The sequence below is a fragment of the Erpetoichthys calabaricus genome, chromosome 1, assembly GCF_900747795.2.
Source record: "Erpetoichthys calabaricus chromosome 1, fErpCal1.3, whole genome shotgun sequence".
Lineage (NCBI taxonomy): Eukaryota > Metazoa > Chordata > Cladistia > Polypteriformes > Polypteridae > Erpetoichthys > Erpetoichthys calabaricus.
In genome coordinates, this window is record NC_041394.2 from 317,115,228 (window position 1) to 317,130,457 (window position 15,230).

The 15,230-nt window shown below is 39.8% G+C and overlaps 1 protein-coding gene across 6 annotated transcripts in view; it reads left to right on the forward strand.

The window, feature by feature from the left end:
• dennd5b (DENN/MADD domain containing 5B) overlaps positions 1-15,230 on the forward strand; it is a 323,422-nt gene that overhangs the window by 208,283 nt on the left and 99,909 nt on the right. For all 6 annotated transcript variants that reach the window (XM_051928951.1, XM_028817827.2, XM_028817798.2 and 3 more), the window contains one exon: positions 6,843-7,030. In XM_051928951.1, the coding sequence (XP_051784911.1) occupies positions 6,843-7,030 (188 nt within the window). The remainder of the gene's footprint in view (positions 1-6,842; positions 7,031-15,230) is intronic.

Sequence of the window (15,230 nt, forward strand, 5' to 3'; positions counted from 1 at the left end):
TGTAAACTGTGGAGCAGAAGGATGAATTAAGAAAAAATGTTTCTGTGTTCCAAACATTATGGAGGGACTGTATATTGCATAATTGACAGTTAACAGTTATATATGTACACTTTTTTGAGAAACCATGTATACATGTATGTTGTAATTGTACACAGTTATAAATACACTTGGATTGTCAAAAAGTCATGCAGCTGCAGGTCAATACATACAGAATGGAGACATTCTATATTTCTGTAGCATTTGTAACAAGCAAAATTTCCCCTTGAGACAACGTACTGTCTGTCGCTGTATTTGTCAATCTATCTGTCTGTGTGTCTGTCTATCTGTCATCAGTAATGCAGCTGACTACAGAGAATACAAGGAGGTCCTTATTTATTACACTACTGTCAAAACACAAACTCCAGGATAACTAACAGACACAAATCAAAGAACAGCAGCCAAATGGAACTCGAGGCACACGTGGAGCTTTTCAAAATAAAGACCCCTTCACATAGTGACTTACACCCACCCCAATCTGGTGTCCAGTGCTCGTGACAGTAAGTACAAAAGAGGAGTGAATGTTTTTCATGTCATAGTATGCATACATTTTATGTGATGAAACTCTTCCAACAGTTCTTTTTGTTGTTATTTATTTACAGCAAAACTATTCTGTCAGTCTATCTTTATTTTAATAACCTTTTTAGGGAAGTAGATCTTCACAAAATGATTTGCAAATTAACTGACTACGACTATAAGTATTGTGTAGGTGTTTAATATAAAAATGTTTTCTTAACCCTTAATAAATAGTGCATTAAACCAACTTTATTTATATAAAATAAGTAATAACGGCGATTATAAAGGCTTTTATTCAGATTTTAAATTATATTAAAGTTTTTGCGAGTAAATCCCAAATTTGTTCAGGGTTAAACCATACAAAGGGTGTAACAGTCAAATTCCTGGACTGTATCCACCATGGGCCTAAATTTCAACTTTAATGGAGTTTAGGATGAAGGTGAAATTGCTGACTGGCACATTTACAGAATTTTTGCAGTTAAATGTTGTCATTGGTGAGGACAAAAGCCACCACAGGGCTGTATTTATGGCCCATGTGTGTCATTTGGTTTAAATACAGTAGCTTGTTTTGATACTTGCAAATTATTCAGTTTGGAAAAATGCCAAGGGACATATTTTATTGTAGTGAAGATATGCCCTCCTTAATCAATGTCCTTATTAAAAATTAACATTACCATCTAGTTAATTATCATCTAAATTGCTTATTTAAGTGTTTGCCTCCACAAATTTGTTTTAATGTTCTAACTTCTTAAATATTTATTAAGGTGCTCAAAAATAATTTTTTTAGTATTGCAACAATTGTTTATTTAGTCTATGTAGCATTACTAAGAACACAAGACAGTATGTAGTTGTTAAACTATCAATTCAGCTGCAAGATCACAGGGTTACACTTGAGGTGGTCAGTCTGATACTGAACAGTCAACTTGTTTATTCTGTAAAACAGGTTTGGATGATTCATTCATTGAAGATCTAAAAAATAAAGGCTGATAGCGCACCATCTCATGTCACCCTCTGTGTCTTTATAATATAATTATCGATTTTATTGTGTTTGAGTGACTCTTTGCCTTACACGTAACACAGAACACCTCTACAGACATGGCCAGACAATAAATCGATATCAGTATATAAAGTCATGGAGTAAAGTATTGGTCAACATTAATTTTTAGCATTTGTTCACGTTATATGCAAAACTGAATATGAGGTCTTCTTAGGAGGGTCCTTCTTCACTAGTGTGTGGTTATAAGGGACATGGGATACACAATGTATGTTTGAACTCATTTTCAGAAATCATTTCATTAACACTTTGCAGGCCGTAAACTTATAGATTAAACCTCAGTCTTTCTTTTTTCATGGAGCTGGATACTAGGAGGTGTACTGCCTCTGTGAAACGGCCATCCAAAGAATACATCAGTGACCTGTAGATGAAAAAGAGGGTTGTTGTCAGGAAACTAGAACAAAGTTTGAAGCCGAAAGATCATTAAAATCTAGCAACTAAAGCCTTAAATGTCAATCAAAGAAACTCGCCAAAAACGTATTTCCCTGAAACTCCTAAGCTCAAATTCACTTGTGAAAGACTTGTACAAAATACCTACAAACTTGAACAGCATGCCACCATCTTATATAGGTGGTGGGTGACAACATAATATTCATATGACTGGTAACAAGCATAGATGCCATACAATAACACACAAAATGCTGGTGTCTGCCATCAAAATAATAGTATAAAATGGCATGCAGTGGCTTCACAAAATTAAAAATCAATAACAAAATTGACACAGGGTTTAAGTGGGAGCCCATCAATATTTTTAGATAAAATGTGGTGTTTTAAAACACTTCAGAAAGAATACCATGGGCACCTTATTCTTTGATGTAACATTTAGAGCTCGAAAAGCGGATGACACTGATCAGTTTATCAGTAATTCAGACTCATTCTTAACAAGAACCCATAGTTGTCGACTTAAAAATAACAGTTATTGTCTAACGAGTCACTTATTAGTTGTGCTCACAAGCTCTTTATACTTTAAACTTTATACAGCAGAGCACTGATACAGATTAATGAAAACCAACAGCCTCCATAATTATTGATCTAATAATTGCACACTGTGGAATGTTAGTTTATTGTGAAAAGTCTGTCCTGACATCACATGATATGTTGAATAGGATTGGGGTGTTCATTGTCCCACCAAAGTGAGCTAACAACTTTTTTTTTTTTTTTAATTTTATTGATTTAATTTGAAGAAAACTACATTCCATACAATCATATCAAACTTAACAACTCTCTTGCTACTGTTTCTAGTTTGTCTTCATATTACAGTCATGATACAACAGATGTGTCTTATGATGTTATCAGATCACTTGTGACATGTATGAAAAGCCGACGTCACATCATGCAACCTCTAGTTGTGGGGTATATCAGATTGCCAACTGCAGTTGCTGACCATGTCAGTTTAAATGACTGAAAATCGCTGCACATGTCACATTTAGCAATCGTGTTCGCACCTTTTTGTGACAGCCAACAGCATGCTGCCTGCTGGAGTAGATGCTGAACAAAGGGTTAACAGCTAGTGGCTAGTTCAGCCCCACTCCCAGCCCTTTGTGTTTTCTTTCTTCCACTCTGTTGTCTGTCTGACATCTGATGTTTTACACTCCACAAGGTTCTCTTCTGTTTGTGAGGTCCAAAACAACTGCCTTCCTTACTCCTTGCTGCTGCATTCTCTGACTTGTACTTCCGATGAGCACTCATTGGTTGTCAGCTCTCATGCACACACAGCCTGTCCTTATGACTAAGGACAAAATCAAGCGTCAGAGTCACATACTAGTTAATGTGAGTCACTGTTTCTGTCAAATGTTGTGACCAGCTTCACAGGAGCACACCGCCAACTGCTCTGACTTGTTAGGCTCATGTAAATAAAGATTATGACTGAAAATCGCTGCTTATGTCACATAATGTGATATAGCCTTAACATGGATCGTACCAACTACCCTCTTACATTCTTTTCTTAATGGGATATAGTAGTGCAGGGCGGTGTACCGGTTCATACCGAAAACCGTTTTTTATTTTTTGTTATGATAGGGATTTTTCTTATACCACAATACTGGTTTAAATGGCTTAAACAACATTTAGAATGTGGTGCAGCGGAAAACTGTTTAAGGGGGGACCTTTTTCACTGCAACACCACTAAACACGCATGCAACGGAATACATGCGTTAGTGTGAGGTATTGAGCGATGAAAATAGACAGAGAACTTTCCAAAACTGAAGCTGTAGCAGATGATAAAATTGAACATGATGACACAGAAGAACTTCTGCCGAAAAAAGGAGCCGTGTCTGTTGTCTGGAGATATTTTGGTTTTAAAAGGTCGGATGTACACCAAACAACTATTTACTGCAAATGCCGTCGAGCTAAAGTTGTTGCCGGAGGCGGCAACACAAGCAATTTGCTGCACCACTTTAGCCGCACATATGCTTTGGTGTACCATGAATGTATGGAACGAAGATTGGCACCCTCCATGGCCTCAGGTAAAACTGAAAAAGCTAACAGACACTCGAGTCAGATGTGTTTGCCAAAGGTACTGCCTACAACAAAAAAAGCAAGCGGTGGATCGAGATAACCAACGCCATTGCAATCCATATAGCTAACGTGTCAGTGGACAGAGATTGTTAACATTAACAGAAAGTGTAGTTGGTTTACAAAAATATTTACTATTTATTCCTTTTCTAAGACATGTTCAGTGCAGTACAACTTTTGACAAGCACTTCTGGATATTTTACTAAGTCTAAATGCCTCTTTGGATGGCTGAAAATATGTTGTCAAAATTTTAGTTTAAGTTGTTTGCAAACTTTGTTCAATAAAAAGGTTCTATATTTTGACTGCAACTGTCATGCAATGTGATTCCTTCTCTTCATTAGTGCCACCCCCTTGAAAACTATCACTTTATGGGGCCATGCAAACCTGTAGTAATACTTGTGTGCACATTAAAATGTTTTTTTGTACAATTCTCATGACAGTGGAACAGGTTATTCTTAGCCAGTCTACTGCAGAAACTGCAGTGGAAAATGTGGTTAAACATCCACTCACACATGGGGAAAAAAATACCGTCACATACCATGAAACCGGTATAATTTTGAAAATTTTGGTCATACCGCCGAGCACTAGGATATAAGAATCAGTGTCAAAATCAGCTACGTAACTGTTAGCTGGAATCTCTTACCTGTCTCACTGTCCTTATTGTACACTACATATTCAGCCCTCGGGCTCTCTATGGCTTGTTGCTCACTAACTGGGACTGTCTTTTATTTTCACTTCTTCAACCCAGTTTACCACCAGTAGAGAACTTCACAAAGCATCCTTTGTGCCCTTAGGGGACCACAGTTAGACAAGGAATGATCAATCTTAGCCTCTCAGCTATGCTACAGTAGTAATGAATAATCAGAGAAATTATGTTTAAACCTTTACTTAAAATTTATATTGATTTGCATAATAATAAATAGCATCAAATATAAGGAACACAAAGAATTATACAACCTGGGTGAGTTCATGCAGTCATCATTCAGTTTCAGATGGCCCAGTTCCTTAGGTAAAGATTACTCTGTATGTCCTTATTTAAAAAGTGATTAGAAAGATTTCTTACTGGTGACAGAGCTCCCTGTAAAGTGTCCAGCGGCTTAGCAGATAGGACGCTCCATTTAAATGTTTGTGGCTTCCCTCAAAAGGCAACAAAACACCCAACTGAACTAAAACTAAACTGAAAACTGAACTTTCTGAAAAGGTTTGAATAAAAGGCAGCCAGTCTCTCCCACATTTCTCGCCAAAAAGTGATCACCTGGCTTTCTGTTTGCTAGCAAAGCAGTTAATATTTTTACAGTTTCTCAAAACTCAAGAAAGTTACTAAGACATTAACACAGTCAAGGAGTGAAAAGTGGTACAAAACTGCAAAGAGATTGGCTATACAAAACATTCTAAGGTCCTTCTTTGCCTTTCAGCTTTCCCATAATACTTAGCTTATGTTCAGCATGTCTAGTCTTTCAAGCCTCATCCATTTACCTGAAATCTGTCAGTTGAAAAGGTGAAAACATACAAGCAGTATCAGCAGAGACCAAGCATAGTATCCACCATCAATATAGAATAATTTGCAACAATGACAAAACACAATATATAAGTAACAAGCAACTAATATTGCAACTTGCACAAATCCACTTGATTTCTGGAAATTGTTTGGGAAGGTTAGGGTGCACATATTCCAGTGACCTCTGTAGCTGAATGAAGATAATCACAAGTTCATCTGCAGAGAATTTCCATCCAGTTTTACACTAGGACTGCTATTCAAGGTCATGATGTCTGGTTGATTGCAGTTTTGACTTTAAACATTCATGACATAAAAGGCCATTGGACTTGGTACAGACTTTGTACAGACTAAGTCCTAAAGGCAGCAGAGTTCATTTGCTCTTCCCGAGAATTTTTCTCTCATACCCACTGCTTAGTTCACAGTGCTTGCTATAAGTGCTAAGAGTGTGAGCTGCGCTTTTGAGTGACGGACCTGATTTAGAAAGGAGCCACACGTTCCTGTGCTTAAAGACATTTAATTTAATGTAAAAAGTAATTTACAATCTTTCTTTAAATCCATTTTGTGAAACTGCTTGTCCATATGAGGGTCATGGGGAGCTGGGATCTATCCCGGCATTACTGAGTACAGAGCCATTCACGCTTGTTTTTAGATAGATAGATAGATAGATAGATAGATAGATAGATACTTTATTAATCCCAAGGGGAAATTCACAGTTTTTACAAAGCCAATATAGAATCACCAGCTAACCTGATATGTACATTATTAGGATGTGAGTGCAAAAGCTACAGAGGCAATGAAAGACATTGAGTACTCCACACAAGCAGTGACCAGGCAGAGAGGTTCACAGGTTCAGTCCCCACCTTTGACTCCCTGTGTGACTCTGACTGAGTTGGCTCAACCTGCCTAGAGTCGCACGGGGAAAAACAAAACAGTAAATGTGTGTCTTTTAAGTTGTGTATGTAATTTTTTCCTGCCTGTATCTTCAGGTATCTTGGTAGTTGCCACATGGAAAGTTAGAAACTGTTGCTTCCCCAAACCAGGCAAACTTATTGTAGCCAGATGCCAATCCATCCAGCAGATCACTTTGATGTACTGTCTATGAATTATCTTATCTTTGCCATATAAACACTACAGAGGCATCTTACAGTGATGTTTTCTTTACTAATACTGCTTTCTGAATTTAGAAATATATCCTTAAATGATTTTTTGTGCATCTCTTGGCAGATTACCAGCGCCTGATGACAGTGGCTGAAGGGATTACTGCACTTCTTTTCCCATTCCAGTGGCAACACGTTTATGTCCCTATCCTCCCAGCTTCACTTCTTCACTTCCTTGATGCCCCAGTCCCCTACCTGATGGGACTTCAGTCCAAAGAAGGAACTGACCGCTCAAAGCTAGAGTTGCCACAAGAGGTAAGAACTCCCCTCAGGCCTTACAGCGTAACCTTGTATGTGACATTGACTTTCCCACAATTTGGGTTTCATTAAGACTAGATTTATTTATCTAGGTGGTGGGAGTTGATCTCATTGAAATTGGCAGGGGTGATTCTCTCGCCGAACAAAGAGTGCTCAGCCTAAAGGCAGTGATAAAATGTTGCTTTTCGAGCAATGGATTTGAGGCTGCGGGCCAACTTTCATTAGCTCACCCTCTTCCAAATCTAGCCAAAATGTGCTCATGTGTGAAAGAGATAACAATTTAATGAGCATCCAGTGCGTACTCCAAAGACTACTAATCTCCATGACTTCCTGCATAAATTGTATTTCTCGAATATATTTTCTTGGGCCAAGCAGAGAGGTCCCTGGAGCTTTTACCAACCTAAATCCAATTTTCATTTTTTTTTTTGAATGCTGCAAATCTCTTCATACCAGGTTTGAATGCAAAACCCTTTGAAGTATCAGTGTCCTAGAAAAAAAGCTGATAAGAATATTGGTTTAGGAATTAGAAAGAATATCAAGAACATCCAGGATCCAAAGAAAGGACACCATAGGCCAGAGAAGAAATTCTGTGCCCAACTGGCATTAAGCTGTTATGTAATTTTTGACATCAAAGCTGTTGCAGAAATTATATAGTTAGTATCAAGAAGCCTTCATTGACTCTAATATTCAATTACTGTTGCTTCTGATTTCTTAGCAATCCGAGCCAAGATGATGTCGCACAATACATATTAGGATGTCAAATTAAAATTGAGATTGTGCTCTGTCTGACCAGTTTTTATTTAGTAAATTATCCATCCATCCATTATCCAACCCGCTGAATCCTAACACAGAGTCACGGGGGTCTGCTGGAGCCAATCCCAGCCAACACAGGGCACAAGGCAGGAACCAATCCCGGGCAGGGTGCCAACCCACCGCAGGACACACACAAACACACCAAGCACACACTAGGGCCAATTTAGAATCGCCAATCCACCTAACCAGCATGTCTTTGGACTGTGGGAGGAAACCGGAGCGCCCGGAGGAAACCCACGCTGACACGGGGAGAACATGCAAACTTCACACAGGGAGGACCCGGGAAGCAAACCCAGGTCCTCAGGTCCCCTTTAACTTCCTAAAAATGTAAACACAGAATTCCCTTTTTATGATATGACTCTTGAAAATAAATGGGATTTACCCATTAAACATCGCACTTGGCCGCATCCTACGTAACAAATCTGAGAATGCGACACGTTTATCAGCAAATTTCACAAGTATCCCTGCACTGGTCTGGACAAAAGTCAAATGAAATGTTATCGTTTGAGTTATCAATCAGGATTACAAATTATTTTATATCCAGATTGTAATCTTTATGAAGGAAGGCTAAACAGAGAAGGAGGCCGGTGGTAAAATGTAAAAGGCCTTTATCAGCTGCTTAAACCAAGCCTGACTGCCATGCAGAATAATTAAGGCATTGGTCTATAACCTACATGGCTGAAGATTGTAATCCTCACTTAATCTGCCACGACTCGCATTTTACAAATAAACAAACTTGCAGTTAAACTAAGATATTTCAATAGAAGTGTGCTGACAGAAATTTAGCCAGCCCTTCCCTGTCTATTGACAACGGTAAAGATCAGCACAGAGCTGCAAGGAAAGGGTGCAGGAGCCAAAATTTACTGTAATGATAGTGGACACCAGGCAAGAAGCAGCCTATCTCTCTGTGCCTGTTGATTTAAGAGAAGAACTTAAGGGAAAAAACACACACACACACATACACACACACACACACACACACACACACAGGCACAGGAAAGTGCGCAACTTCACACAGACAATGTGCAGGCCAGGGTTCAAACCCACTAACCACCACTCTTTTCTAGTTTAATCCTTAAGCAGACTGTTTGTTCCTTCAATTACAAACATTTAATCTTTACTTTTTGGTGATGGTTCTTTCCCACCACTTTAAAAAAGTTTGAATGACATTACGCCTGCATAGTAAGTAAGTTTAATGGCTCGCTCCAGCATTAACATTTTTCAACAGGTTGACTTCCCTGGTGCCATAGCTGAGGCCAAACAGACATGCCAGATTGTGTGGGTATAACAAAATGAGTAGTTGTTCCAAGAGATGCAAGCAAACCTTAAGGACATGTCACATTACACAACTTTTCCAGTGATTTTCAGTTCCACTATTATTTATTATTTCACTTGCATTACTTTTTACATAATTTTAGTGAGTCGGAGGCAGTCGCAGCATTCTGACATATCCAGTGCCCAAATCCAACCAGTCACCAACTCGCCCCAACAAAAACAAACAAGTCTGATTTCATCTTAAGTCATAAGGGCCGGGCTGCATATATGACAGAGTTAAAAAAAACCATGAGCACTTAGCAAGAACTGCAATGGATATCATGGTAGCGACAAATAATACAGAATGATGGCTGTTTTGGACCTGACAAACGGAAGTGAGACTCGTCTGTCTGATGTTGTGTGTTTTACGCACCACAATGGAATGGAACAAAAGAAGAAAGGGCTGAGATTTTGGCTGAACTGGCAGTATCTGTGAAGCCTTCGGATGAGTACTGACTTCATTAGGCAGCACATTATTTCCATTCAAAAAAATGGGCAAGCTTCCAATACATTGAAAATGTGAATCTATGCTGGAAATTCATCACGCGGTCGTCTAATCTGATATTTCTAGTCCCGTAACCTGACATCCTCCACCGACGAGATTGACATCCCCTCCGACTGTAATGTGATATCAGTTTCAATATGTCATCAACAAAATCTGTAGCATTTGGAGTTTTCTGTGTGAACCCTTTGCTTTCCCATTGTTGCCTTTTTATTTCATTTATGCTTAGCTCTTGCACAAATGGATATATCATGATTTACCACACTTTTCCATAGAGATGGGAAACCTTTTTGTTATTCTGCATCTAAACTGCCATTCCATGTAGTCACCCCAACCAATTCACATCATAAAGCAGGGCAAAAAGTGTGCAAATACCTTTATTAAATACCTTTAGAAGTGGACAATATGGCTAAAAATCTATATCCCAGTTGAAAATGGTTTCTTTAGACACCAGAATAACGTTTCTTGTATAATGTTTAGACTCAAATACATTTTTCATCAAAAACCAAATATATTAAGGATTACTTACAGTATGTGAAAAGGTTTACTTATAATCTGCCCAAACAGTTGTTACCACTGAGATACTCGAATAGTTTAGATAACAGGTATGAACTTCTGTGGCTTTAACTAATAAAACATCTTCTTCTATCTCACTCACTTCCCCACACTGCATCCAGGCAAACACAGGACAAGCCATGGGTGCTCTGTCCTCCCCCAATTTCAAATCAGTGTCTTTAAACATACCTACATTATCAAACCCACTTAATGTGTCAATGACCTGCATCACTCTGGGTAATATTTATAAAGGAGCTTAAACTCATTGATTATACAAAAGACCCTACCTTTAACACACTAACAACCAATATAAAATCTCACTTTCTGTTTTCTTTTGTGTGCATAAATGTGCACATTTATTTATCTAAATATGTTTGCACAAATTTTAACATATTGATAAAACATTATTTTTTAAATCCACACCACATGAAGAAATCCATCCAGTATACTGGATCAAGCAGTTTATTATCCCTCATCACCTTACTGTTTATCAGCAGATGTGTATACAAGAGAACTGTTTGAGCGTATGCATTTTTTTAGGGAAACATCTGCTTAGATTTCTAAATTTATAATTAATTTGGCTCTTTGCACCATATAAATTAATTTTGGTTTTGTTTGAACATACACTTCCTTTATCTAGATCATTTACTACGTACCGTAGAGACCTGCTCTCCGCTTGGCTTTGACATCACAATTATAGAATATTAAAATAGCCAGAGGCCATCCATACACAGCATGCTGATCGAGTCCAACCTGACTGAGTGAATGGAAAGGCTAGTGTGGCTAAGGCTGTGTCCAAACTAAGCCTTACTATGGATAAATGTAAGAACGCTGCTGTCATTTTCAACGTTTTCCACTCATATTAGAGTTTTCAGATCATTTTCTAAAGGTTTATCATTCACACTCGGATGGCAAAAATGCATAAATCTTTCTAATTGGAAATTTGTGGTTTGTGTGTCAGCCAGGAGTGCTAACAAACTTAGAATAAAGTGAAATGCAGTAAGAATGAGGGAAAAATAACCTGGACATCTTTTTGAGGCTAGACAATGAAGTAGAACTGCTTTTGAAGGTTATTAGGTTGCCGGACTCTTGGACAACATGCACTGGGAGACTTGTCAAAATGGGAGTGTTTCAAGGTGCAGTTACCCATTAAAGAACAGTTGGAAAGGACATTACTAGAGCCTGACCGATCATTGATTTTGCAGCCAACGCAGATAAATGGAGTCAGTCTGTGATTTCCAATAAGCAATATTTCATAACAAAATATGCACACAAATTAGATTTGTTTAAATATGTACAAAAAGTGTCAATCAACAATTATTCAGAAAATTAGATATCCACATAAATAGATTACGGTATATATAGCAAGAACAATGTACCTCTGAATTAAACTATATCGGTATAATTGAATAAGATAAATTCCATTCTGTTTACAAAATAATAGATGAAACAAAAAGACTGAATTATTGTAAAGAGTAGCTAATATAAGTAACACAGTCAAACTAATTCACCCATTCCAGTAAAAGGAGGTTATAACACAGGAAGTCCAGCTTCTCCACATTTACGCCATGGCGACAGCGCCTCTTGTCCTCATAAGTGATGCCCTTAACACTGAACACCCGCTTATTGTACACTTATGATGGAGAAAAAGCCAACAATTGCTTTTCCTACACAGAGAAGACTCAAAGCAGATCCAGTTGAGTCTCTGCCACTCAAAGGATTGACTGACTTCCTGTCTTCAGGTCCTTGCAGACACCTTCAGGTGCAACTGATTCAGGATGGGTCTCCGAGAACAGTATGGTCTCATGTAGGTTGTCCGATACAGATGGAGTCTTATCCATCTTTGGTCTTTTCTCTTCTGGAGCGCCTATTGATGGTTTCTCAGGTCATGCAGCCCTCAGTACTTCTTTGTCCATCTAGGCTTTAAACTTGGATTTGAGCTATTCATTCAATGGTCGGCCTTTCTAGTGAGGGTAAAGCAGACATCCAAGGACAACCTCTTTCCTCACTCTCATGCTTGAATTCTCTGTTTGAGACTCTCTGTGGTTTTCCTTATCATCAGAATTTCCCGAGTTTAGGGACCAGCAAACTGAAGGATCTTTCAAAACTTCAAATGCCCTGGTCAGGGTCACCAATGATCTTCTGATGACGGCAGATACTGGTTCACCTTCACTACTTATCCTCCTTGACCTGACAGCTGCTTTTGACACAATAGACCATAGCATCCTTCTTCACCGCCTGCAATACACTATTGGACTCTCAGGAATTGTTCTAAATTGGTTTACATCATACCTGACTGGCAGAACTGAGCATGTCGCCCTTGGCAGCGCAAAGTCCCACACCCACAACGTCGCCTGTGGTGTTCCACAGGGCTCTGTGCTGGGCCCTATCCTTTTTACTATCTACATGCTCCCCCTTGGAACTGTCATTGGCAGACATGGTTTATCGTTCCATTGCTATGCCGATGACACTCAGCTTTACCTCAGGACTACTCCCACCTCCTCTACTGCTCCTCTGCCAACATCTACATTGTCTACCTGCCTGGAGGAGATAGAGGCATGGATGAGGCTCAATTTTCTTCAGTTGAACAGATCCAAAACAGAAGCCATCTTAGTTGGTACATCACATCATCTTCGCTCTTCTACCATCACCAGTATTACTTTCTCTGGCCAAAATATTCCTCTTTCCACATCTGTTACTAATTTGGGTGTTAGAATGGACTCCCAACTTACTTTTGACACCCACATCAAATATCTCTGTAAGTCATCTTTTTACCATCTCAAGAACATCGCCAAACTCCGCCCATTACTCACCCTGGCAGATGCAGAGAAGCTCGTCCATGCCTTTGTCTCTTCCAGGCTGGATTACTGTAATGCACTCCTCATTGGGATTCCTGGCAAGAGTATCCAGAGACTCCAGTATATTCAGAACAGCGCTGCCAGGATCCTGATGAGGGTGCGAAAGTATGATCACATCACCCCAATCCTGAAAACCCTTCACTGGCTCCCTGTTTCATTCAGAATAGAGTACAAGGTCTCCCTTCTTACCCATCAGTGCATTTATGGACATGCCCCTCTTTATCTACAGGAACTCCTTACCCCCCATAACTCCTTACGTTCCCTCCGCTCTGTACTCACTAACACTCTTCAAGTCCCCAGAACTAAGCTCAGCAGCATGGGTGACGGGGCGTTTTCATCGGTGGCGCCGAGGCTGTGGAATGCCCTCCCTGATTACCTGAGAGCCCCACAGTCGACTGAGGCCTTTAAGCGAAACCTAAAAACTCATCTTTTTAGAAAGTCATTTTGTTAAAGTATTTTATAGACTCTTCTGTTCTTTTTTATTTTATTATTCTATTTTTACTCTGTAGCACTTTGGGATTGCTAAAATATAAAGTGCAATATAAATAAAATTTATTATTATTATTATTATTAAATGCTGGCAGGATTCATAAGATAGTTGTATCCTGCTTGCTACTTCAAGTGTTATCTCCTCAAATGGGCTAAAAATGTCTACCTGGTTGCCTATAACATCCCATTCATCAGCAGTTGGCCAAGTGAAATGGCTATAGTCACTTATATGCTGTCAATGCCCTCTTCTGTTCCAGCATCCTTTGCATCATATCCATATTACTAACCGAAGGTTGTAAACCGGATGGGTGCAGGGCGCAGGGCTCACCAGATGTACGGAAACCCCAAAGGTCCATGTTGTGACAACGCGCGCGCCTACAACGTGCTTGCGAAAGGAGTCACGGCACACACCAACTGTGACAACGCACGCACCTACAACGTTCTTGCGAAAGGAGTCACGGCTCAAACCAAAGGTTCATGCTGTGACAACACGCGCGCCTACAACGCGCTTGCGAAAGGAGTCACGGCTCAAACCAAAGAAAACACAGAAACGACACTACGACCTGTGAACTACACCTGAAGTAAAGCATGCACGCCAGGTTGTACGGCCGCCCGGACGCGACCTCCCACACCACCGCATATACCCTCCATGATATGTCTTTGCGCAGCGGCTTCCCACCGAGGCGCATATTGCGCTGTGGCGCTCGCCCCACAGTCAGACGCAGCGGCCTCCCAGAGTCAGTAGGTGGCCCCCAAACAACACAACCTGTTGAAGCGGTCGGTGTCAGCGAAGGCAACAGACTCACGTCTCCACAAAACGAAACCGCTTTAGTACAGATATGCCTATTGGATTAAATGACATTTCCCCGGACGCACCCGCCCTCCATGATATGTCATCCATCCACATATCGGACGGAACAGAAACTGATTGCCATTCTAGGATTTCCAATTTGCTAGCGAATCGCGGGCTTACTTGTGTAGTGAGAAATTCCATCATGTTGGAACTGCTTGTATAGTATATGGGCAGGCCAAGCTCTTGCAGCAAGGTGTTGTTGGGCAGCCACAGAATGATGGAAGTGTGCAGCACACCTCTGAAGTTCGGCCAGGATGTATTTCCCATGTTTTTGAGATTCAGTCCCATCATTTATAACAAGCTGTAGCTGGTGTGCAGAGCAGTATAGGTCTGGCATTTCAGTAAGCTGCTGGCTGTTCATCGTGTTTCAACTACTGTCACACAGCACCAGTAATACGCGATCACATTCAGTTTTCCCCAAGTCCAGCATTGTCACAAACACTTTGGAGATGTGCTCTCTGAATGGGCTGCCATTGTGGTTTTTACATTCCAAATAATTTGGACTGTCTTCTAGTGTGCATTAAAACAATGAGTAGAGCATGACCAGCAATCATTTATGAATTGAAGTCTATCAGCATTTTCAACAGTCAATAGCTCTTTGACTTTTCTTTAATCCTTTGTATGAAGCTCCTTGATTTTAATCAACTTTTAGCTAAGCTTAGAGAAAAATCTTTTGACATTGGCATTGTGAACGTAATATATTTATTGCCTAAGAACAAATAAGGTTTTTCTGCTGTGTGAAATCACAACAGCTTTCTCGACTGCCATTTCCTGCACTTTAGTGATCACACAGGTTGTATGTGTGCAGAATCC